Source organism: Dermochelys coriacea, chromosome 6 (assembly GCF_009764565.3).
Source record: "Dermochelys coriacea isolate rDerCor1 chromosome 6, rDerCor1.pri.v4, whole genome shotgun sequence".
NCBI classification, from domain to species: domain Eukaryota; kingdom Metazoa; phylum Chordata; order Testudines; family Dermochelyidae; genus Dermochelys; species Dermochelys coriacea.
The window spans coordinates 108,928,592-108,955,279 of NC_050073.1; the positions used below are offsets into that span (position 1 = coordinate 108,928,592).

General features: G+C 43.7%; 1 protein-coding gene across 11 annotated transcripts in view; it reads right to left on the bottom strand.

The window, feature by feature from the left end:
• The window catches only part of LOC119857420 (exocyst complex component 3-like protein 2), a 101,208-nt gene that overhangs the window by 71,371 nt on the left and 3,149 nt on the right, over positions 1-26,688 (bottom strand). For 4 of the 11 annotated variants that reach the window (XM_043515831.1, XM_043515824.1, XM_043515832.1 and 1 more), the window contains exon 2: positions 5,134-5,245. In XM_043515831.1, coding sequence (XP_043371766.1) covers positions 5,134-5,144 — 11 coding nt within the window. In that variant the 5' untranslated portion in view covers positions 5,145-5,245. Of the gene's footprint in view, positions 1-5,133; positions 5,490-5,823; positions 6,085-26,688 lie in introns of those variants that run through there. The other 7 variants (XM_043515830.1, XM_043515828.1, XM_043515821.1 and 4 more) reach the window with 3 other exon arrangements.

Sequence of the window (26,688 nt, forward strand, 5' to 3'; positions counted from 1 at the left end):
GCTGACAATAGCTCAGCTTAACTGATCACTCTCATTATAGTGTGTATGATAACACCCATTGTTTCATGTTCTCTGTGTATATATATATATATATATATATATATATCTTCCTACTGTATTTTCCACTGCATGCATCTGATGAAATGGGTTTTAGCCCACGAAAGCTTATGCTCACATAAATTTGTTAGTCTCTAAGGTGCCACAAGTCCTCCTGTTCTTTTTGCGGATACAGACTAACACGGCTGCTACTCTGAAACCTAGTATTAGTATTATTTATTATCTGTTGAGAGCCAATTGCCTAATCAGTCCTATACAGATCAAAGAGTCAAGAGCTCTTGATGTTTTCTTGATGCCATTGTGTTCTTCCAAGCAACCCCAATCATCACCCTTCCCCCATGTCCTCTGTATCCTTCCACCAAGCTCATCCCTTTCTCTTCCATTTCTCTTGTCCTAGCTCTGAGCACTCAAGAACATGTTGAGCTTCTGCAATTGGCTGTCCTTTTTGGGAGCAAAATAATTGATCTCATTCTAATTGTATTTGCAATTTAGTTCCTGCTCACCTTGAACAAAGATTAATAAAACTGCATTAATTAGCAGCATTCTAGGCCCTGCAATGGCAGGCAATAGGTGTGTGCAGTAGGTGGAGCTATGCAAGGAGAAGCTCTGCAAGCTGTGTGCTGTGCTCAGGGCAAGCACTTATAATCCTGTATGACAAGGCTTAAAAGGAGTGGGAGATACAGTGATATGGTCCGTCAAGTTGAACACATAGCAAAATGGTTTCAGAAACCAGCTGTATGTGTCAGGTGGGTGGTGGGCAAGAAGCCACATGCAGAATAGCTTGGGGGTGTAGCAGGGTGATGGGACATGTCCACCAACCTTGCTGAAACCTGTACCATTTCACACAATCTGGGACCTTTGAGAGGTACAAAAACTGGGTAAAATAAGCCGTGCTACACTACTGCCTACATATAGTATGGCACAATATTATAATATTGATCTCAAGAAAATAAAGTCCATTACACCAGCCAGAGAATCCATACTGGAGCAAAGCTAGCATTAATCCTGGTATGAGACAAACATGAATTGTACTGAGTGTTTCTGTAGCCATCTTCCTTTGAGTAAACACATGTAAAAAAATAAAACAAAACAATTATTGTGGGAGTCACATTGATGTAGGTATTTACCAACTTGCCATTAAAAACAACAATTTGATATTTCAAAGATAACTGAAAACAACAAGCAAGGATTACACACATTGGTGCCAAACCATAAGGATGGCTATGCTGGGTCAGACCAATGGTTCACTTAGCCCATTATCCTGTCCTCTGACAGCAGCTGGTGCCAGATGCTTCGGAGGGAAGGACCAGAACAGGGCAATTATCGAGTGATCCATCCCCTTTTGTTCAGTCCCAACATCTGGCAGTCAGAGATATAGGGACATCAAGTGCATGGGATTGTGTCCCTGACCATCTTGGCTAAGAGCCATTGATGGACCTATCCTCCATGAATTTATCTAATTCTTTTTTGAACCTGGTTATACTTTTGGCCTTCACAACATCCACCGGCAGTAAGTTCCACAGGTTGACTGTGCATTGTGTGAAGATGTTCTTCCTTATCTTTGTTTTAAACCTGCTGCCTGTTCATTTCATTGGGTGACCCCTGGTTCTTGCGTTATGTGAAGGAGTAAATAACACTTCCTTAGTCACTTTCTCCCCACTATTCATGCTTTTATAGACCTCTATCAAAGCCCTCCTTAGTCGTCTCTTTTCTAAGCTGAACAGTCTCAGTCTTTTTCACCTCTCCTCATATGGAATTTGTTCCATATCCCTGAGTGTTTTTGTTGCCCTGCTCTGTACTTTTTCCAATTTTAATATCTATTTTTTGAGGAATGGGTGACCATAAATGCATGCAGTACTCAAGGTGTGGGTGTACCTTGGATTTAATATAGTGGCATTATGAGATTTTCCGTCTTATTATCTATCCCTTTCATAATGTTTCCTAACCTTCTGTTTAGCTTTTTTGATTGCCACTGCACATTGAGCAGAAGTTTTCAGAGAACAATCCACAATGACTCCAAGATCTCTTTCTTGAGTGGTAACAGATAATTTAGACCTCATCATTTTGTATGTATGGTTGGGATTATGTTTTCCAATGTGCATTACTTCACACTTATCAACACTGAATTTCATTTGCCATTTTTGTTGCCTAATCACCAAGTTTTGTGAGATCCCTTTGTAACTCTTCGCAGCCAGCTTTGGACTTAACCATCTTGAGTAATTTAGTAAAATCTTGCATGGTGACAGGTTTCAGAGTGGTAGCCATGTTAGTCAGTATCAGCAAAACCAACAAGGAGTCCTTGTGGCACCTTAGAGACTAACAAATTTATTTGGGCATAAGCTTTCATGGGCTAGAACCCACTTCATACCTGCTCCTGTATTTTCCACTCCATGCATCTGATGAAGTGGGTTCTAACCCACAAAAGCTTATGCCCAAATAAATTTGTTAGTCTCTAAGATGCCACCAGGACTCCTTGTTGTTTTGCAGTAAAATCTGCAAACTTTGTCACCTCACTGTTTTTCCCCTTTTCCAGATCATTTATGAATATGTTGAACAGCACTGGTCCCAGTACGTATCCTTGTGGGCCCCTGCAATTTATCTCTTTCCATTGTGAAAACTGACCATTTATTCTTATTCTTTGTTTCCTATATTTTAACCAGATACTGATCCATGAGAGGACCTTCGCTCTTAACACATGACTGCTTACTTTGTTTAAGAGCCTTTGGTGTGGGATCTTGTCAGAGGCTTCTGAAAGTCTAAGCATACTACATCCACTGGATCGTCCTTGTCTACATGTGTGCTGACTCCTAAAGAATTCTAATAGATTGGTGAGGCGTGATTTCCTTTTACAAAAGCAAGGTTGCCTCTTCCCCAATATATCATGTTCATCTATGTGTCTGAAAATTCTGTCCTTTAGTATAGCTCCAGCCTATTTGCCAGGTAATGAAATTAGGCCTACTGGCCTGCAATTGCCAGCATCTCCTCTGTAGCCTTTTTTAAAAATCAACATTACATTAGCTGTCCTCCAGTCATCTGGTACAGAGGCTGATTTAAGGAATAGGTGACATACCACAGTTAGTAGTTCTGCAATTTCATATTTGAGTTCCTTCAGAACTCTGGGGTGAATACCATCTGGTCCTGGGGACTTATTACTGTTTAATAGATCAATTTGTTCCAAAACATCCTCCATGGACACCTCAATCTGGGACAGTTCCTCAGATGTATCACCTAAAAAGAATGGCTCCGGTGTGGGAATCTCCCTCTCTCACACCCTCTGCAGTGAAGACTGATGCAAAGAATTCATTGAACTTCTCCACAATGGCCTTGTCTTTGAGTTCCTTACTATGTCACGCTGTAGGGGACCTTCCCAAGCCATTGGGAAATATCAGAATATGCCAGGTTACAGGAACTGGAGTAGTGGCTGGGGTAGGGTCGATCCCCTTAGAGCTGGAGCAGCTGCAAGCCCCGGCAGCACTCTGTTTATTCCCTTCCCAGGTATTTTTAGTAAAAGTCAGGCACAGGTCACAGGCTTCCGTGAATTTTTATTTATTGCCCGCAGCCTGTGCCTGACTTTTACTAAAAATACCCATGAAAGACTCTTAAGGAAGCTTTCAGGGCAGTACTCTGTTTGGAGCAGTGACTTTCTTTTTGCCCTGTTTGTACAACACCTACCACAATGGGATCCTGGCCCAGGACTGGGGTTCCTCAGTGCTACCATAATACAAATAATAAATAACAATGTTATCAGTTTTGACCCTAGCAAGTAGCCAAATTTGGGGTTGCAGGTTGTTCCAGTTAGGAGAACATATTGATAATAGTACCATGTGTTTTCCTTAATTCAATCTTGTCTAGTTACAAAGATTATACATAAAGTCCTTTTTCCCTGAACGTAGTAAGGATCAAATACCAGGAGACAGTTTCTCTGCAGGCAGTTCCAAGCCTGCCTTTGCAGCCAGCACTCTGCACCCAAATTTCTCTCAATGCAGGCACACAAACACACACAACCTTACCCAAACAACACCCAGACAAGCCGTCACCTGCATAGTTCAAAGTGCTGAGTGGCATAGGATAGGCCTTTGTTTTGGTTGGAGATATGGGCCTGCATTTGGGATGACTGCCATTTAACTGTTTTAGCCATGTGATTACAATGGCGTCTTTACGTTTATCCTGAATGGATGGCGATGGTTACACCTAACCCATAACAACAAAGTTTAACCCAACCTTTCGCAAGGTTTAACCCAATCCATTAAAATAATAACACCACCATATTACCAAGGGCTAATCTACACTAGAAGTGCTACAGTGGCGCAGCTGCACTGCTGTTGTGCACCTGGTGAAAACACTATGCAGACAAGAGCTTTCCTGTCCGCATAATAAAACCACCTCCCCAAGAGGCAATAGCTATGTCAGTGTGAGAAGCTCTTCCACCAACATAACACTGTCCACCCAGTGCATAGGTCAGTATCATTTACTTAACTCATGGAGGTGGCTTATTCACATCCCTGAATGACATAAGTTATACCGATATAACCTGTAGTGTAGGCAAGCCCCAAGACTCTTTAAAAAACTGCAAAAAGAAAAGGAGGACTTGTGACACCTTAGAGACTAACAAAAACTGTTTATTCATGTTTATTTGATCTACTCACACAGGAAAGGACCTTGGTAGGTATCTGGTATCTCAGAGTAAACATCTGCAATTATGCATAAGCACATAGTTTATGTACTGGATAGTTGAAGGTATTGTACACAGAATACTATACTTGAGTGTTACTAACATTCTTTCTCACGCCCAGAAGTCAAAGAAATAGGAAAAATATCTGAGGGAAAAAATCTGAAAAAAAAAAATTGCATCTCTTGAATGTAAAAGTAATAATTCATGGCTACCTAGGCCATAAATACATGAGGTGAGCTGAGAAACTGCAACTCCCATTCAACTTCTCATTTAATTCTTTATGTCTATTAACATTTTATGTGTCTAGTTTTGGTTTTTGCTTCATTTTCCGCATACCAGAATTCCATATGCAGCCTTTGGTGGACTGGGGACTTATTTACATGCATCCCAAGTCAGAGACTTACCAGTATATCATGAACACATGCAGCCACAGCCCCAGATCACACAACTCATTTTGCTGCCTTCTGAATGCTACAATAATGCCCTCACTCCAGTTTTCAGGACATCAGACACAGCCTGTTAAATTGATAAGATATAAGTGAGCCGCGCTCATGTTTGGAGAGCAAGACCAGAGAAATAAATACAACTACCTAGTTTCCAAACAGCACTTGTACTTATCTTAGGGAGGAGGAGGGGAAGCAGGAATGAGAAAAAGGAGACGACAGCATGGTAGCAAGGGTAAAAAAGTAGACCCTGAAGAGAAGAGTCTCATTAGTTTATTTTCATGGGAAAACTATAGCGAAGAAAAGATAATTCCTAGTCACAGTAACTCCGGACGTGTCTAGTAGATAGGGTTGCCTGGTGTCCGGGTTTTGACAGGAAAGTTCAGTCGAAAGGGGACCTGTACAGTGTCCGGTCAGAAGTACTGACTGGACACCAAAAGTCTGGTTACTGCCTGCAGGGGTGCCAGCACAGAGCAGGCCAAGGCAGGGCCCTCCGCAGCTTGTGTGACCACAGCGGGCACTTGCAGACAGCTGGGGGCAGCATGGCTGTGAGCCAGGTTGGTGCCCATCCACGCCGTGGGATTGTGTTTGGATCACATCCTATTTTCCACCCTCCTCTCTGCTCCCCATCCGCTGCAGAAACACCCCCACCAGCGTGGGAAGCCACTCTAGGATTCCGAGACACGTGTGACCGGCACAGGTGTCCGCAACCTGAGCTGGAGATCCCATGTAGGGCGGCCGCTTCTCCCCAGGGCAGAGGTGACTTTGCAGCACCAGCTCCCACTTTGCCTCCCTCCCCATGCCACTTGAATGGGAGCTCAGCCTGGCCTGGGAGGGTGGGGGAGCAGCACCCTTAAAACTCAAGGCATGTGGCTCATTGCGGAGCCTGGCCTCCAGTCCGCATACACAGTGCGGGGAGGGAAGGGCATTTCCCCCAGCTCAGTGCAACCTGCCCAGATATCCAGACTGACAACACACACACACCCCCATAATAGCTGCCTGCAAACACCACTGCCAGCCTACTCCAAGGCGCAGGAACCAGGGGCACCAGGTCATCAACCTGCACCAGCCCCTTCTCAGTCAGGGCTGACTCCTACCCAGCCCTGCAGGTGGTGGGTGAGATCTGGGGGGGAGGGGAAGCGAGCGAGCAGCACTGTAGTGTCTGGTTTTAAGAAATTGGAAAGTTGACAAACCTAGTCAAAAGTTGTCAGCACTTTTGAAGCGCCACAATTAAAGTCAATGGAAAATTAGGAAGGATTTGATTAAGACACAGGACTGCTAGAGCCAGGATAGGTAGTTTTTTGTTTTTTTCTGTATTCTGTCACCTTAGGCAACTCACTTAGGCCCAAATTTTCAAAAGTGACCACAGCTAGTGTAATGGCTGTACACTGCCCCTCATAGCCACTGGCACAGTGGGTGTGGCCAAGGGAAAAGGGGCACAGCCAGGCAACATCTGCATTCCAACTATTCTCCATACCAGAACAGCCTCTTGGAGCCATAAGCAGATGGGCATCACTTACAACTGCTAAAGGGACTAACACACCAGGTACCAAACTGGTTCTGCTGAGCCCAGAAGCCATAAATGTGGTATAAAGCCACCTCTCCCCCACAAAAGGTTCAACACCAAAAGCAGCTCAGACAGACCCAACACAGCCTCTAACTGCAGAAGTTACCATACCACATTACAAACAATTAGTAGAGATGGGCTAAAACCACAAATCGAGATCTTGATTTCTAATGCTGTCACAGTTCGGGGTGTTCAGATCAGGCCCATCTTTAATGTTCAGTCTTAAACCTTCAAACCACACAATACAGAACAATCATTTTGACCAAAGAAGGAATCGCTAGGAATGGCTTAGGTATAAAACAAAACAATGCAATAGGAAGGCAGAGTCTATTTGATCAAGACATCTGTAACCCACAGATAAATTATTTTTAATGTAGTGGGGCAGGGTAGTTAGAACAAGAAAGGATTCTGCACTGCTATGCCGAGTTCGCAGACTTTTATAGTACATTTTACTGTAAAATAGAAAAGTAAATATAAGGAACGTCCTACCCCTTGAAGGCCCAAATTGGACACAATCGGATTTTTTCGGCCAAGTCCAAGGAAAGGCTAGGAGGCATGGCCCACATCAGCCAAGTTCAAAAAAAGGTCTAATTATGTAGGTCACTTCAGCCAAGCTCTAAAGGAGAGGAGGGGAAACATAAAGCCTAGTTCTTCACCCCTCTTCCAAGAAAGCCTTCCTCCTTTTTTCTCTCAGACTCAATCCTCAGCTCCCCCTTACAACTGGAGGGGATTGACTAATGCCCCACAGCTGCAAGACCCTGCACTCAGAGAAAGGCCCTTAGTCCTTCCTGTTCCCATGGGAAAGGATTTAACTAGGGTGATCATACATCCCGCTTTGGCTGGAACAGTCCCTTTTTTAAGCCCTGTCCCGGCCGTCCCGACTTTTTGGCAAAAGCGGGCATTTGTCCTGTTTGCTCTTGCAGACTTGATCAGTTGGCAAGAGCAAACGGGACAAATGCCCACTCTTGTCAAAAAAGTGGGGTGTGGAGGAACGTGAGGGGGGCGAGCACAGATGCCAGCCCCGCGCAGGGTGGGTGAGATAGGGCTTGGGCAGGAGGCAGGCAGGGCTTGGGCGAGCAGTGACACCATCCCAGCCTCATGCGGAGGCCAAGCAGTGACGCCAGCCCCACGCAGGGGGAGGAGGGGCAGGGCTAGGGCTAGCCCAACCTGTCCCGTTTTCCCTTTGGGAAATATGGTCACCCTAGATTTAACCCTTCTCTTCCAGCTTCCAGATGGGTCTTTACAGCCTATCACACCAAGATGAAGTGAACTGTAATCTGTTATTCAAAACACGATAGGGAATGCCCCACAGCAGTGACACTGTATTCAAGTACTCTGCCTTCTTCACCAGCCTGCATGTCACTGAGATAGTATCTGCAAAGCCAGCTGTACAAATAGTTAGCTTGGCTGGGGGAGAAGTGTACATAATACAGAGCATTCAAGGCCACTTAAGAGTACAGCAGACCAATGCCAAGAAGTGGAGCAATATTCTCAAGGGCATGTAGGAGACATCTGCATTTCATATACTGGTCAAAGTACAGAGACTTTAAAGCACCGTCCCCTTTGCTCTGAATTGCAATATCTTCTAGCTTACAAATGCCTTTCTCGTCGCTCTGAACTATGCAAGTCAGGGTTCAACTTGCTCCCTGATTTACTGAAGCACAAATGACTAGGGTCTGAGAAATGTCACAGAGAAGAGGACAGAAATAAAAATAGGTCATTAATGAGAACATTCAAACTGTTCTGTGGGGTTTTTGTTTGTACAGTGTCTATCACAATGGGATTCTGGGACTCATAGGGACTATCACAATATAAATAATAAGAAATGAGTGTTCCTCCCCAATTATCTATAGAGGGGTGGCAAACATGCCTGAGGGATTTAGGAGCACAACCCCACTTATTTATTAGAATACACCTAAGGCTGAGGACCTTAATCAGTCCTGAGTAAAGAGGTAAGGATTTGGCCCATTGTTAGTTATTTATTAAGAAGTAACAGCACACTCAGTACAATACAGAACACAAAGGAGTTTGTTGTGGGCAGTATATAACTATAACATCTGTTCTTTCATTAACGTTAGTAGGCTGGTACCCTTTTGTGCTGTAGAGTCATAGTCCCATGTATATTTAAATATGCACCAAGATTAAAGTTTGACCTTGATCAGATTTTCCACAGATCTCTCAACAGTAATGGAAGCGTAACTATAGTACACACAACTCTGTTTGCATATTGAGAGAACAATGAGGAGTAAATGGACAGAGATCAGGTAAACATTCCACAGCCTGCATTAAATTACAGAACAGCCTTTGGAAACATTTCCTAAGGAAGGGATCAAATTGTCAGTGTGCAGTCTAGCCCAAAGCAAGGGGCAGTGTGGTTTTCCACTGACTCTGGAGGGTCCCAGAGCTCAGGCTGCAGCCCATCCCAAGTGTGTACATCCCAATTAAACATCCCCTTAGCCAAAGCTCCATGAGCCCGAGTCAGCTGGCATGGGCCAGCTGCAGGTGTCTACCTGCAGTGCAGATATACCCTGTGACGAGCCTATCCACATCACCGCACACGCTCCCCAACATGCCAGCATTACTGCGCCACTGGATGTGTTGAGAGGCCCGAGCCAAGGCTTCCCCATCCCTTACTACTGGCCCAATGGGGGGAAAGTAGCAGTTCTGCAGAGCCTATTTCCCCCTGCATGCAGAAAGCAGTGGTATGGGTCACTGGGGCAAGGGAGTAGGTGGGCACCCCTCCCGCTACTCCATTGCATCAACTCACCGGACAGGCCAAAATGTTTTTTCTGAGCAGAGAAGGACTTTGAATCTCTTCATTTTGCATGGTTCAGATATTTAGCAGACCTCTATGACAGCAGCAATAGCTGTAATACTCAAAGCTGGTTGTCAACAAAAACACAGGAACATTTATCACATTTTTATTACTAAATATTATTCTGTAAGTCCTGGGATGCAAACCCAAATGTTATCCTCAGGGCAGATGAACACCGCCATGGAGCCTTCCCAATCACAGAGCTCACCCATGGTATTTACTGGTGACTTGAGACAGCCCACACTACAGTGAAATAAGCAGTCTTCACAATCACAAACATTCAAAAATCATGAGTCAGACCCCCAAAATTCATGAGATTGGCCCAGGGGTGAAAGTAACTTAAAGGACTTACCGGTATGCCGGAGTCCTGAGAAAGGGCATGGCCTTGACCGGAAGAGGCGGGGCCTTTAAATTCCCAGGCCCTTTAAACCAATATTTAAAAGGCCCGGGGGTCCGGCTGCGGTAGCCAGAGCCCTGGGCCCTTTAAATCACCCCCAAAGTTACCAGCTGCAGAGGCGGCTGGGAGCCCCTGGGCTCTGATGGAGATTTAAAGGGCCTGGGGCTCCTGCTGCTGCTACCGCAGTGGAGCCCCGGACTCTTTAAATCGCTGATGGAGCCTTGGGGGCTCCCAGCTGCCGCCGCTACCCCAGGGCTCAGGGCTCTGGTGGAAATTTAAAGGACCCCGGTCTCCACTGCAGTAGAGGCGGCTGTGAGCCCCTAGCCCTTTAAATCATCGCTGGAGCCCCATTGCCGCTACCCCAGGGCTCCTGCAGCGGGGCTTGGGTGGCGATTTAAAGGGCCCAGGGCTCTGACCGCCGGTACCACCCCAGGCCCTTTAAATCGCCGCCGGAGCCCCTGGCTACCCCCACTACCCCAGGACTCCGGCAGCAGGGCTCCAGTGGCAATTTAAAGGGTCCGGGGCTCCCAGCAGCAGCCAGAGCCCTGGGCCCTTTAAATCGCTGCCTGAGCCCCGTTGCCGGAGCCCCTGGGGTAGTGGCAGCAGCTGGAGGCTCCAGCGGTGATTTAAAGGGCCCTTTAACTCACCACCCGAGCCGTCTCTGCTACCCAGGGGCTCTGGCAGCAGGATTCTGGTGGCAATTTAAAGGGCCTGGGGCTCTGGCCGCTGCCAGTAAGGCACGGTGTACCGGCTCTTGCTGGTACGCCATACTGTACCGTACCAGCTTATTTTCACCTCTGGATTGGCCCCAAAAACATTAGATTTAAAAATATATATATTATATTGTGGTTTTTGATCTGCCTGTTGATTTTTGAACTCCCCCTGTTTACTCTCTGTGTGTGTATTTGCACATACTTATGTGTGTGCATGTGTGATTAATGTTGCCAATACAAAAACTCCTCTGGCTACTGGCTGCAGGGTTTGGGGTGGGGAGAGCCCTGCCAGTCTCCTGAAGCAGCCCCAATTAATGGCTCTTCCCCAGGAGGTGGGCAAGTGAGAAAGGCAGCCACTCAGAGAGGGTTTTTCTGAGCTGAAATTCGGGAGAGCTGGAGTTTCTGGAATCGCAGCCAGACTGACTCCGCAATAGTCATGTGACTAGCAAAGAGCTGACAACACGGCATAAGGAATCACATTCAACTAACCATATTCTTTCCCAGCGACCAGGAAAGGATTATTTTAAAATGGGATTGTACTCCCCCGCCCTTCTTCTTTATGGTATGTACTAAGTCACTGCTTCTCAAACCTTTCCATACTGGGACTCTCTTTCCCCCACCAGGAGCCCCCAGAACCCAGCTCCCATTTAGCAATATGTGAACAACAGAATAGTAGGTTGAGAAGGCATGTATTAATGACACTAATAACCCTATTCCAGGATCTGTACTTTTTAAATGTTTGAGCTGGGGGGTGGAGTAGCCTGTGTTTGTACCATAGAAATATCAGGAATATCCATGGGCAGCATATCTAAGAGGCTTGGGGAGGCTGAGCCATGCGGGAGGGCAACTGCTGCAGCGTGGGTCACCTCCCTTCAGAGGCACACTGGCCCCCTGCCTTTGGAGTGACAGAAGCGAAGCTCCCTAGAAGTGGGAAGGCCACCGGTGCCCAGACCATGGCCCTTTCCATTGCTCAACCTGAGGCCTACCCCCCCACTCAGCCTCTACTCCCTAGACCTCCCCCTGACCCGCCATTCACTCCTCCACAGAGAAGTGCGAGTGGCAGGTGAGCAGGCCTCAGGGGAAGACGCAGAGAGGAGTGAGCAGCGGGTGTGTGGCCTTATCAAGTCTGGTCAAGTCATATTTTGCTAGGGGACCTGCTGAATGCATCAAAATATGTTCCATGAGAACTCTTACATTTGAACTGAAAGATCCATTATGTAAGTAGTAATTAGCAACTGAAGTTACAGGTGTTAACAAAACCAGATAAAAACACAGTTTTGAAGTCTGACTAAAAAAGTTCCTTCTTTCTACTAATGTCATTGTCTCACTAGTCTCACTGTCATCTAGAGCAAGCAAGATCTGAATTTCTAATGTAAAAAGAAAAATAAAACACATCCTTGCCCTACAAAATAAATATGTATAATTTTTTCAGAAGCATCTATGCGCAGGTGCTTTCAAAAATGTTACCCAAGACCTTGTAGGCATGAAGAAAAAAGGAACAAACCAATTTTACCCTCATGGCAGGTCACCTTTAAAGCCCTGATCCTGCAAATATTTATGCATAGGCTTGTATGTGAATAATCGCATTGACTTCAAGCACTCAGATGCTTAAAGTAAAGCATGTGTATAAGTGTTCATAGGATTGGGGCCTAACAACTCCGGGAGATGATGAAACAAATGAGGATATCAAGGGTATCTAGAAGATACTGATTCTAGTAACTTTGAAACAATATTCTGTTATTGAACATTTTCTTATCTGAAGGAGATGGCAAGTGTGAATCCAATAGGGTCAGGCTTGCCTTTCCTGCTTCTAAGGATATACATTTATTGGCATGCAGTTTTGGCATTATGGATGCAATTTTTAAAAGCACTCACCATTGGCCTATCTCTGCCCCAGTGAAGCCTATACAGAGCAGAGTTAAGCTCACACAGCGCTTTTGAAAATTTCGCCTAAAGTTCTCATGGAGGTATTGCTCCTCTGCCCTTCATCAGAATATCCCTTCCCCAAAGTATTGTGCGTGCCCTGAGGTAGCTGCATTTGAATGGTGAATTAGTATGTATATCATTAGAAATATTTCAGGATGAAAAGTACTGTATATGTGAACATGCACAATATGATAAGTAAAGTTAAATGAGGTAATTCATATAAAAATCAAACAGAAACAACACAAAATAATCCCTAATATAAATCCACTATTGTCACTGAAGATTAATTTGGCTAAGTGTCTTATTATATTTTACCACAGAACAAGGAAATTGATAGTACTCTTTTTATAGCAATGGTACAGTGCAGGTTAAGAGTTCATCAAAACTAAAGAACAATATGTATAAATGAAGGGATGTCATAACAGTCTACAAATGTCAGGAGGGTGTAAACTCCCAGGAGTGGTGAGGAATTATTTAGGGTGGACGTGGAGTCATATAACCAGGAATAATGGGGTAAACTACCTTGAGTATTAGGAAAAACTTCCTGACAGTGAGATATCTGATTTAAACAGTCAAATTCTCTGCTGGTATAAATGGGTACAACTCCATTTATGTCAGTGGAGTTCTCAGCACTGACACCAGAAGAGAATTTGACCCAAGAGGTCTTTCTCAAGTCTGTTTTCTGTGTGTTTATGATTTAACAAATGTTTGTAATGGAAAATATGCTGTTACCTATTCATCAGGTTTAATACAAAACTCTTGGCTATAGCTATAGTACTGCAGGAATGTTTGGAAAAGACAAGAGTGAAAATGATTTCGTATTTATTACATGTCTTTAATATACCACTCTGTGACCGAATGTACCCCCAACACACTTGTAATAATTCACACCCTGCACACTATTGTAATAATCTGTGTACAAAATATGCTTTGTGAGGTATCATTTGAATACTCACTGGTCAATAATATCATGGTGAAATGTGTGTAGCAACATTATATGTAAAGTTATTAACGTAAGCTGAAATTATGACTGAAATGTGTTTATCAGACAAGGCTGGGAAGGGGGTAAACCTGTTTCTCAAAGACAAAGGACAAGCCGACACCTCTAGCCAAGAGTCATCAAAGTTGCAATCACCTGTCAGGTTGTCATTCTTTGGCAACAAAGGGGTGGAGGAACAGAAGAATCTACATTTTAGCAAGCAACAGCCTGGAACCTCTTTTACCATGAGACTCCATGTCACCATCCACAGCGGGAAGGAACTTTATCAAGGGTTAACCCTCAGGAAAATGCATTTCAAAGGGTGACTGGACTATAAAAATAAGAGGCAAAAATACCCCAGGTTCTCTTTCACCTAAGAAGACAAAGGAAGCAGCCTTTGGACTATGGGAGGGGTTCTGATGTGAAAATTTGGTCAGCCCTGTTGCTGGGAAAATCTGGTAAGGATTTTACCTTGAACCAAGTCTAGTTTGTTAAGTTTTAGTTACTAGAAAGCATTTTATCTTTATTTCTCTTGTAGCCATTTCTGACTTTAAAGCCTTATTCTTGTACTCACTTAAAATCTCTCTCATTATAGTTAAATAAACTTGGTTTATTTTTAATCAAAACTAATCCAGTGTTGTGTTTAAACTGGGCTGTTCAGTAATTTAAAGTAGCAGGCTGTTGGATACTGACCCCTTACAGGGGCAACTGACCTATAATATCTAAACTGTCCAGGAGAGAGTGGACAGTACAGACCACACATTTTGGGGAAAATTTGGGATTGGGAATATGTTGGGGTCATACTGCGGGTGGCAACAGGCTGCTGGAAGCCAGAATGTGGCTGGTGTATTGCTGATAGGCTGCTGGGGTCAGAATTGCTGGATCAGGACTGCAGCTATAAACAGACACTCAGGGTGTGACCTGCATGTTGTTTGGCTGTTTGTGAGCCACCCAGGTTGGGTACTACAACAGCAAAGCATTGTGAGGCACCCACATTTGCAGGGCAGATGGTTACACAACCACTCACTGATCTGGATTGCACCCTGGAATGTGATATATTCCCAATATTCAAGGGGAAGTGGCACATTAAACTAGAAGAAACTCTTTGACAAAACCCTGTTGGGTATAACAATGAAGAGTAACAGAAGGCAAAGCAGATAACAATTATGTGACCACAGAAATGCTAAACACTTTAATAAGATACTAAAACTCAAGATGTAGGAGAGATGCAATAAAATAAAACTGAAAACAATGCATGCATTCTTCTACAATATCCCTTCATTTACAAGGAAGAGTGATTGTATGATTGTAAAATGGGTGAGAAAATAGGAGTAGCTTGTGTTCACTTGTACAGGGAGGAAAACAATACCAGATTGTCTGCTGAAAGAAACAACCTAATGCAGATCAGAGAAGGGTTGCTAGTTTTAAGTACGGAAACTTGTGTAAACTGCAGAAATACAAGCCAGGGTTTACATGGATTCCTCACATTACCCTCACCCGGGGTTTGGACTCATGTGGCTAGATCAGTGTGACTACAATAGTGGCAAAAAATCCCAGTATAGACAAGGCTTAAGTGACATATTAAACATTCAAGTGAAAAGAGGATAATCTACAAACATGCAGGGGGGCTGATGCTGATCTTACTTATACCAGTTTTTCTATACAACCGTAACTCTGTTGACTTCCATGGAGTTACTCCTGATTTACACCACTGTATATCAGATCAGGTCCAGAAAGAGTAATAGCACCAGGACTTTGCTAGGTATCATCTGGTTTAACACAGTTGTTAGCATAGTTTCTCTGAACCATAGTGTAAAAATTTACTGTAGGTCCTGTCAGCACTACAAAAATGTCTGTTTCTGGAAATTTCCAGATTGTTTCTTCAGACCGTTTCAGATAGAAAGCATATGCCAGCCAATATGGACAGAAAAAATGTTTTAATGATTTTTGAAAAACATCCCTTGGGTTTCAATCATTGGTTTTAAAAAGTTTTACCCTAACCATGCAGACCAGCATCAGCTGGCAAAACTATGTTTCTTAAGATGCTTTTCAAGAAAATCACTTTAGGACACAGACATTTTTGCAGTGAAGATGGAGCCCTAGAATGTCTACAGGGCTATTCGCAGGAAAAAAAAACTTAAGTGTGGTTTGTGAAATCATGCTAGAATTCTACTAGCAATACAGTGTTTGAACACATTTGCAGCAGGCAAGGTTCTGAACCCAGTGTGGAGTGATCTTTATGAGCTCTGAGTGCTTATTATTCGTTTTTACTAATTTATGTAATATTGTAAATGAACTTGGTACTTAACATGCAAAACAAAGAAAAAAAATCCCTGCCTCTATATTTTATTTCAAGTACCATTCGCTTTTTTACTTTGGCAAATTATTTACTATAGTAATATAAATATTTGAGCTACAAACCACTGAAGCATTCAAAGACTTTGGCACCCTGTTATAGCCCCATGACACTTGCCTCATTACCAAAGGCAATCCTGCATTTCCATTATCTAGCCTGCATTCAGCAGCCCTTGGGGTGAGGCAAAATACAGAGTTGCAAAGACAGAAGAGAGGCACAGAATGACCACAGAAAATTAAACCTAAGGGTCCCACCAAAAAGTCTCAAAGAAGCCAAAAATTATGAGTTAAACAGGATTTAAAAAAATATAAATCAATAGAATATAAAAAGAAAAAAAGAAAGCTAACGTTTGACAGCTCCTGGAATGCTGGACTGAGCCTCTAGAGGACTTACCCTATCAACTACAATAATAATGACTACCAGAGTCCTCTGACACCATTTCCCAGCATGCTTAGAGTCTGGAGTGGGGACAGAATAGACTGGAAACTCTGCAGAAGCCAACAGGACTTCAGATTTCTAACACAGTGATTTATAGAGGCAGTTTTCTGGGCCAATGATGAGTCTGGACTGCTCAGCCCTTAGGTAGGAGGGGAGAGCTTGACTCAGGCCTTGTCTACACTCATGATGTAAGTCAATCTAAGTTACGCTAGTTAAGTCACATAACTTACGTAACTTAAGTTGACATAACTTACATTGATTTAACACAGTGTCTACACCATGCTATGTCTACAAGAGACGGTCTCCCGTTGACTTATTGCATCTTCACCAGACCACTAAATCAATGCCCACTTCATCGATCACAGTGGCGCCAATTTAGCCCATACTGAAGCTGTCATAAACATAAAGGGAAGGGTAACCACCTTTCTGTATACAGTGCGATAAAATCCCTCCTGGCCAGAGACAAAACCCTTTCACCTGTAAAGGGTTAAGAAGCTAAAATAACCTCGCTGGCACATGAACCAAAATGACCAATGAGGGGACAAGATACTTTCAAATCTGGAGGGGGGGGAACATAGGGTTTGTCTGTTTGTGTGATGCTTTTGCCGGGAACAGATCAGGAATGCAGCCTTACAACTCCTGTTAAATTAGTAAGTAATCTAGCTAGAAATGTGCTAGATTTCCTTTTGTTTAATGGCTAGTAAAATAAGCTGTGCTGCATGGAATGTATATTCCTGTTTTTTTTGTCTTTTTGTAACTTAAGGTTTTTGCCTCGAGGGATTCTCTATGTTTTGAATCTGATTACCCTGTAAGGTATTTACCATCCTGATTTTACAGAGGTGATTCTTTTACCTTTTCTTTAATTAAAATTCTTTTTTTTAAGAACCTGATTGATTGTTCATTGTTCCTAAGAGCCAAGGGTTTGAGTCTGTTTTCACCTGCACAAATTGGTGAGAATTCTTATCAAGCCTTCCCCAGGAAAGGGGGTGTAGGGCTTGGGGGGATATTTTGGGGGAAGACATCTCCAAGTTGGCTCTTTCCCTGTTCTTTGTTTAAACACTTGGTGGTGGCAGCATACAGTTCAAGGACAAGGCAAAGTTTGTACCTTGGGGAAGTTTTTAACCTAAGCTGGTAAGAATAAGCTTAGGGGGTCTTTCATGCAGGTCCCCACATCTGTAGCCTAGAGTTCAGAGTGGGGAAGGAACCATGATACAAGCTCTCAGAGATAAAGAGCATACGTTTAATTTCAGTTCCGGCTTTTGAGTTTGGAGCTGAGTGAGAACAAGAACAGTTCAGAGAGTCTCTGATTCCTCCTGTTCCCCACAAAGGGAAACATTGAACTGCTGTGGCATCAGTGCATGGGTCAGACAGGTCCAGCCCTGCAGAGACTAGCATCCAGGATGGTAGAGATCCAACCGGACAATGGCTACCTTGAGCCAGTTGAGATCTCCACACAGTGGTGTGATGTCTTTATATGCAACACATGCACTGCATGCCCCAGAATTCACACACACACAAAAAGTTTTATTCTACAAGAATATGAAAGCCCAGCATGTAATCGATCTGTTCACATTGGCTGTCTTCTTTTTTGCTGGCAAAGCATGCAGTGCTCAAAGTTGCATCACATTGCCTAGGCAACATTACTGTGTGGGCAGCTCACTTCCTAACTGGCTGTGCTTTGGAAAAAGTAGTTAAGGCATTCGGCCATTTAGGGATCTGGGGCAAAAATTGAGGATTGGTCCTGCTTTGAGCAGGGGGTTGGACAAGATGATCTCCTGAGGTCCCTTCCAACGCTGATATTCTATGATTCTAAGTGTAGAACTGAATCATCCGTCATAGAACAGAGCTAGTGGAGCAAACTCTTCATCAGGATAGGAAGTTTAGTGCAAAATTTGTTCATTAATTCATTTTGTACAAGAGACTATGTAACAAAACCAGGAATTATAAGAAATGAAAGGTCAAAACAAAACCTGCAATTAGTGAGTACTTAGAGAAAAGCAGAAAAAGAGCCAAAACAGCATTTCAGTGAAATGGTGTACTAATAGGAATGGATCCGTGGTTGCGGAAACAAACAAGCTATACTGCTGGCCCTGTCTACTTTTTGTCAATGAAAAGAATGTGTGGTAAAAGGCAGGACACAACGACCTAAACAACCTACACAATGCCTCCAGACATTACAAAATTAGCCAGCAACACCTACTAGCCTGTAAACAGTTGCAAACATTTGGATATGCTCACATTCATCTTCAGTGAGATAAGCAATAGAGAATTGCTCTGAGAGAACACAATGAAAAGAAAAGCAGTACTTGTGGCACCTTAGAGACTAACAAATTTATTAGAGCATAAGCTTTCGTGAGCTACAGCTCACTTCATCGGATGCATTTGGTGGAAAAAACAGAGGAGAGATTTATATACACACACACAGAGAACATGAAACAATGGGTTTATCATACACACTGATCACTCTCCTTACAGTGTGTATGATAAACCCATTGTTTCATGTTCTCTGTGTGTGTGTATATATAAATCTCTCCTCTGTTTTTTCCACCAAATGCATCCGATGAAGTGAGCTGTAGCTCACGAAAGCTTATGCTCTAATAAATTTGTTAGTCTCTAAGGTGCCACAAGTACTGCTTTTCTTTTTGCGAATACAGACTAACACGGCTGCTACTCTGAAATCTGTCACAATGAAAAGGTTTGTCAGAATTGGGCTATTTTGCAAACACTGGTAATTCCTGTTGTATGTCATCTCAGAGAACAAAAGCTGATATTTCATGGGCATAACAAATTGGATGACTCCCTGAATCAGGGCAATTATGTAGAAACCTTAGAATTCGTCTGTGAGTTTGATCTCTTACTCAAACAGCATTTGGAAACCTCTACTGGTTTTTCTGGAACATCAAACAGAATTCAGAATGACCTAATTGAAGCAGTAAGTAAGGTCCAACTTAATGCCATTGGCAAAGAAACTGAGGCAGAACCATTTGTTCCTATTTTACTGGATGAAACCTCGGATACTGTCAATAAGTCTCAGCTTTCGTTTGTACTGCGTTACAGGATCAAGAGTGGTGATGTTGCAGAACACTGTTGATTTTACTAATGTTACTAAAAATTGAACTGCAGCTGGCCTTGACCAGCATTTGAAACTATGTGCCAGAAGTTCAAATTCGGTGACAGGATGGTAGCTCAGACATATGATAATGCAGCAGTAATGGCAAGCAATGTATGTGGGCTTCTGAAGGTATTTATAAAAAGTTTCCCTGTGCACTTTTTGTTCATTGCTACACTCATGTTTTAAATCTTGTCCTCAGTTTTGCAGCAAACAATATCAGAGAATGCTGGATTTTCTTCAGAAATTTAGAAGGAACAGCTACGTTTTTCTCTCAATCTCCAGGGCTGAACTTCTTCAAAACACAGTTAAATGGAGACTGCCTTCTATTTGTACCACAAGGTTAAATTTTCATTCGAGGCTTGTACAAGCCATAAAGCAGAGCGGAGAACCTCTGTTTGAATTCTTCAAAAGTGTGGTACAAAATTGTCAACCAAGGGTTTTCTGACCATGCTTGATGATTTTCAGTTTGTGTTTCCAAGAGTTCTGAAGGAACTCAAATGTGAAATTGCAGAACTACTAACTGTCTGTAACCTATCATTTAAATCAGCTTCTGTACCAAATGACTGGAGGATAGCTAATGTGATGCCAATTTTTAAAAAGGGCTCCAGAGACGATCCTGGCAATTACAGGCCGTAAGCTTGACTTCAGTACCAGGCAAACTAGTTGAAACTATAATAAAAAACAAAATTGTCAGACATATAGATGAACATAATTTGTTGGGGAAGAGTCAATATGGATTTTGTGAAGGGAAATCATGCCTCACAAATCTACTAGAATTCTTTAAGGGGGTCAACAAGCACGTGGACAAGGCAGATCCAGTGGATATAGTATACTTAGATTTTCAGAAAGCCTTTGACAAGGTCCCTCACCAAAGGCTCTTAAACAAAGTAAGCTGTCATGGGATAAGAGGGAAGGTCCTCTCATGGATCAGTAACTGGTTAAAATTTAAGAAACAAAGGGTAGGAATAAATGGTCAGTTTTCAGAATGGAGAGAGGTAAATAGTGGTGTCCACCAGGGGTCTGTACTGGGACCTATTCAACATATTCATAAATGATCTGGAAAGAAGGGTAAACAGTGAGGTGGCAAAATTTGAAGATGATACAAAACTACTCAAGATAGTTAAGTCCCAGGCAGACTGTGAAGAGCTACAAAAGGATCTCTCAAAACTGGGTGACTGGGCAATAAAATGGCAGATTAAATTCAATGTTGATAAATGCAAAGTAATGCACATTGGAAAACATAATCCCAACTATACATATAAAATAATGGGATCTAAATTAACTGTTACCACTTGTGACAGACCCAGACCAGTGGGGTACAGGAGTCTGGTGGAAGGCAAATATACTGGGCGCTGGATGAATAGTTTTCTGTTCCCTGAGTGATCAGAGTAGGGGCTGCACTAGGGCAATCAGGAACCTGTTAGAACCAATTAAGACAGGCAAGCTAATTAAGACACCGGGAGCCAATTAAGAACATACTAGAATCAATTATGGCAGGCAAACTAATCAGGACACCTAGTCTAAAAAAGACCTCCCATCAGTTAGTGGGGGGGCGTGCAAGGAGCAGAGAGTGAGAAGGAGTGCTGCTGGAGGACTGAGGAGTACAAGCGTGATCAGGCTTCAGGAGGAAGATCCTGCAGTGAGGATAAAGAAGGTGCTGGGGGGGGGAGGTCATGGGGAAGTAGCCCAGGGAGTTGTAGCGGTCACACAGCTGATACAGGAGACATAGACAGCTGCTATCCACAGGGCCCTGGGCTGGAACCCGGTGTAGAGGGCGGGCCTGGGTTCCCCCCATACCCCCAACTCCTGATCAGACACAGGAGGAGTTGACCAGGTCTGTCAGCAACACCAGAAGGGAAGGTCTAATTTGGAAAGGGATCTGGCCTGTTCCCGACCCACTAGGTGAGACAACAGAGACTGCGGAGATTGTTCTCCATTTCCCCCATGCTAGCCAGTGATGAGATTAGCTCAGTGAATGGCAGATTTGAGCCTCTAGCAGAAGCGGCCAAACTGTGGGCTGCCGTGAACCTCTGAGGTGAGCAAATCTGTCAAAAAGCACAGGACCCACCAAGGCAGAGGAGGAACTTTGTCACACATTCAAAAAAGAGATCTTGGAATCATTGTGGATAGTTCTCTGAAAACATCCACTCAATGTGCAGCAGCAGTCAAAAAGGGGAACAAATGTTGGGAATCATTAAGAAAGGGATAGATAATAAGACAAAAAATATCATATTGCCTCTATATAAATCCATGGTACGCCCACGTCTTGAATACTGCATGCAGATGTGGTTGCCGCATCTCAAGAAAGATATATTGGAATTGGAAACAGTTCAGAAAATGGCAACCAAAATGATTAGGGGTATGGAACGGCTTCCATATGATGAGAGATTAATAAGACTGGGACTTTTCACCTTGGAAAAGAGACGACTAACGGGGGATATGATTGAGATCTATAAAATCATGACTGGTGTGGAGAAAGTAAATAAGGAAGCGTTATTTACTCCTTCTCAAAACACAAGAACTAGGTGGCACCAAATGAAATGAATAGGCAGCAGGTTTAAAACAAACAAAAGGAAGTATTTCTTCACACAACACACAGTCAACCTGTGGAACTCTTTGCCAGAAGATGTTGTGAAGGCCAAGATTATAACAGGGTTCAAAAAAGAACTAGATAAATTCATGGAGGATAGGACAATCAATGGCTATTAGCCAGAATGGGCAGAGATGGTGTCCCTAGCATCTGTTTGCCAGAAGCTGGGAATGGGAGACAGGGAATGAATCACTTGATTACCTGTTCCATTCATTCCCTCTGGGGCATCTGGCATTGACCACTGTTGGAAGACAGGATACTAGGCTAGATGGACCTTTGATCTGACTCAGTATGGCCATTCTTATGTTCTTTTCCTCTACAGCAACATGACTGAAGTGACAGCGGTGTTGTTTGACATTCTTCAAACCAAGATGTACAATATTGGGGTTTATATTCAGCAGATTCATGAGACAATAGCGCAAATTTGCCAAAAGCAACAAACTTTTGATGAGTTTTAGAAAGAGGGGTTGAAGGTAGATTCACATGAACCTTGGGAAAAAAGAGCAAGAGAAGGCCTAACAAGATATAAGCATCTCTTCTGTGATGTTAGTGACAATATCAGCAAACAGCTATTGGTACACAGATAATTTACTCTGAAGACCAGCCTATGCACAATCAGAATGTGTGCAAGGTCCTAGAAAGACTCCGCCATAGACTCAGGCTCTATGCTAAGCCAGAGAAATGCATCCACCATGGAACTGTTAAGCTAAATTCTGTTCACTGAGGGGTCTACATGGACCCCTGGAAGGTGGAAGTGGTTTGCGATTCAGCAACACCACAAAGCATTTAAGAAATTCAGCCCTTCATTGGATTTGAGAATTTGTACAGATGTTTTATAGGGGACTGCTCCCAAATCCTGACCCCCCCATAACCTCTCTGCTGTGAAAACCCTTCAATCACCTGACAGCAGTGTTCACCTCTGCACCCATCCTCACACATCCCAACCCAGGTCAGCCATTCTTCCTGGAAACCAGTGCTTCCAACGTCAGCCTCGGGGCAGTGCTGTCCCAGAAACAGGGCCTCAACCAAGAAGTTCATCCCTGTGTGCCAAGCACAGTTATGAAATTTTGGACAAGGAGCTACTTGCCATAAAAGCGGCTTTTAGAACTTGAAGGCATTAAGGAGCTAGACATCCAGTTCAGGTGTTTACTGACCACAAAAATCTAGAATACCTGTGCTCTGATAAAGCCCTAATGCAACCATAGCTATGCTGGGATATCTTTTTTTCTAGGTTCAATTTTACCATCACTTGGCTTCCACAATGGTAAGGCAGATGCTTTATCCTGCAAAGGAGAATATGCCAATGATCCTAAGGGACCTGAAGAGGAACCTCCCTACATCCTGAAACGCAATCACTTCCTTGGAGGATCATCATTATCCAATTTGTTCATGAGCATACATTCCACCCTATCAAATGACCCCTTCACCCAGACTCTCCAAATTTCCAACACTGAATCAAAGGGTAAGTTCACACAAAAGTCAGCCTGTGAGATTGTGGAATACTTTGTCAGACGCCCAGAGCATGAGGCCAGTGCAGTATCCATCTACATAGCAAAGCAATAGGGCTTGAACCCTGGGTCTGAGTTGTGGGTTAGTATGATTTGTGTGTAGACAGAAGGGGGATTAGGCTTGAGCCTTAGTTTGAACCCTGGGTTTACACTGCAGTGTAGACAGAGCCCTAGATATGAAGAAGGAAGATATAGAACCTCATTGACTGGGAAGGGTACAGGCTGGAAGAGTGGTCCTGGGAACTACCAGCCCATTATATGCATGCTCCCAAAGTAGTCAGAGCCTTTAATAGAGTCCATCTGGACAAGTCCAAAACTTCAGCCCCCTAAGGATCTCAGGACCCGAGCATTGAACCCAGATCTGCAAGGTCTTTTGGTGGCACCCTTAGCCATTGCACCACAGTGGTGCCCTCAATCACGACACCTGACCTACAAACCCACAGCAGCCACACCCTAGGTGCCTGATTGGACAGGTAGGCAGCAATCTTATTGGATATCTGGACTATATAATGGCCCCAACAGGAAGCAGAAGCTGTCTGAGTGACAGACCATTGCCTGCTGGTTGGTGCCTAGACTGCTTTGCCTGACCCTATCTTGCTAGCCTGCTGTTTTGCCTGACCCTGCCTTGCTGCCTCACCTCCCTAACCCACTGACTCGGCCCTGTGGATTGGATCTTCCCCCTACTGACCCCTGGGAGAATTTCAATCATTGCCCTAGACTCCCTCTGATACTGATCGACCTCCAGGCTACCCGACCACCCACGCAAACTTGACAACTGCTCTGGACTGCCCCCTGGCCTGCCTTTGCCACCCGGAAATCCAGCATCACAACAAAGAACCAGGACCGAACCCATGTGAGTGGGGATGGGGAGAGAAAAGCCATTCCAAGAGCTCAGGCTCCAGCCCTAGCCTGAGCCCAAACATCTACACAGTGATTTTTCATCCCCGGAGCTCAAGCCCGAGTCAGCTGACCTGGGCCAGCTGCGGGATTTTTATCCCTGTGTAGACATACCCTTAAATGCCTTTAATGCATAGATTGGGTAGTATCCCTTTAAAAAGTTTGAGAGCCCTCTAGTGGGCCTCCCTGACTTTCTAGTGCAGTAACCACTAAAACCCTGCTAGAGCAACAGTATTTCTGTGTAGTAAGGCTCTGTATATTTGTATAGAGTTAATACGCATTGTTATTTGGAATCTGTGTTCCTGGGGCTTTCTCATATTGTTAATGTTGTGTACAGAGCAAAGACACAACAAGGCCATTGTAAATGGGTGTGCCTATTCTGGAGCACTGCCTTCTGGTCTCAGGTGGCTTTGCAGCACCCTGCCTCAGTTTCCCTTCACCCAGGAGCTGATCAATAAGTCCACCGATGACTGAGTCATATAACAACACATCTTCTTGAGGATTCTTATTAATCTTATTATATATCTTATTAATATACAGTAGCTTCAATGAGCACACTCTCTTTTACACCAGTCTCATTCCCTCCTCTTTGAGCTCTATCTTTCTTCTCTGACTTCAAAAGTACCCAACTAAACACAGGATTTCTACCCTCCCTGGCTGCTCCTCACTCTTTCCCCCTTAGTCACAGTAGTTACCCAAGTTCCTCTTCATGGGCCTGTGGCCTCTGGACTTTCAGGCCACTACTTTCCGAAGGCTTCCCCAAATACTTCTCTGAGGAGCTTGGCCCCAACTACTCAGCTGCTTCCTTCAGCCTCTCAGGAGCTCTTTCCCTACCTTAAGCCACTCCCCTGCTGCTTCTCTGTCTCCAGCAGCACTTTCCTGCTGCTCTTGACTGTCTTTTCCCAGGAAATCTCATTCTCCTGTCCTCTCTTCTTTGCCTTATAAAGCCCAGGTACCTTCCTTTTCAATCAATCAGTAACAGAAAATCGGTCACAGCCATACTGAGAAATCTATCTTAAAATATTCACAATCTTCCTCTCCCCTGCCATGGACTATAGTATAGAACTAAAAGTCCTGCATCAAAAAATATCTGTCTCCTGTTTCTTCTCCTTGTCAGGTGTTGATCAGGTCTTGTCTGCTCTACAAGGCATAACTATTTTTGGACTGTAGTATAGCAACACTATGTTGTAAACAGGTCCTCCACCATCATTAATATTGTCGCACAGATGAGCCCTAAGTGTCTCTAAACTAATGTCAGCTCTACCATGAAGGTCAAACACAGCTTGGGGCAACAGCCAGTTCCTTAAAACCTTGCATCCCTTTCTGAAGAACTACACACAAATCTTTTCTGGGCTGGGTTATCGTTGCATATGAAAGTCACACATACATTCTACAGATGGCCATGGTCGTTTGTTCATTAAGAGATACTTTGAGCTTTTTGGTCACATTTTATAGTAAGGGTACTGTAATTATAGTACCCTTATTATTATTGCAATTAATTAATAATTGCAATTCTAGTGCAGTTACCTTGTGGGTTTGCTTTTCAAGATGTAATTACCACTGATTCATATAACCTGAAGGTTAACTGATCTTTGCCAAAGATTTAACATTCTTGCCCCTTCAGTTAAGATGTGAGAACATAAGAACATAAGAACAGCCATACTGGGTCAGACCAGAGGTTCATCTATCCCAGGATCATGTCTTCTGACAGTGGCCAATGCCAGGTGCCCCAAAGGGAATGAATACAACAGGTAATCATCAAGTCATCCATTTCCTGTCGCTCATTCTCAGCTTCTGGCAACAGGGGCTAGGGATACCATCCCTGCCCATCCTGGCTAATAGCCATTGATGGACCTACTGTGTTCCATGAATTTATCTAGTTTTTTTTTTGGAACTCTGTTATAGTCTTGGCCTTCACAACATCCTCTGGCAAAGAGTTCCACAGGTGGACTGTATGTTGTGTGAAGAAATATTTCCTTTTGTTTGTTTTAAACCTGCCGCCTATTAATTTCATTTGGTGCCACCTAGTTCTTGTGTTATGAGAAGGAGTAAATAACGCTTCCTTATTTACTTTCTCCACACCAGTCATGATTTTATAGACCTCTATCATATCCCCCCTTAGTCATCTCTTTTCCAAGATGAGAAACTTCTCAGTATACAGAGGAGCCCTTCAAGAAGACATCCAGCTAAACAAAGAAAGTCCAGACTTGAGCCCTGG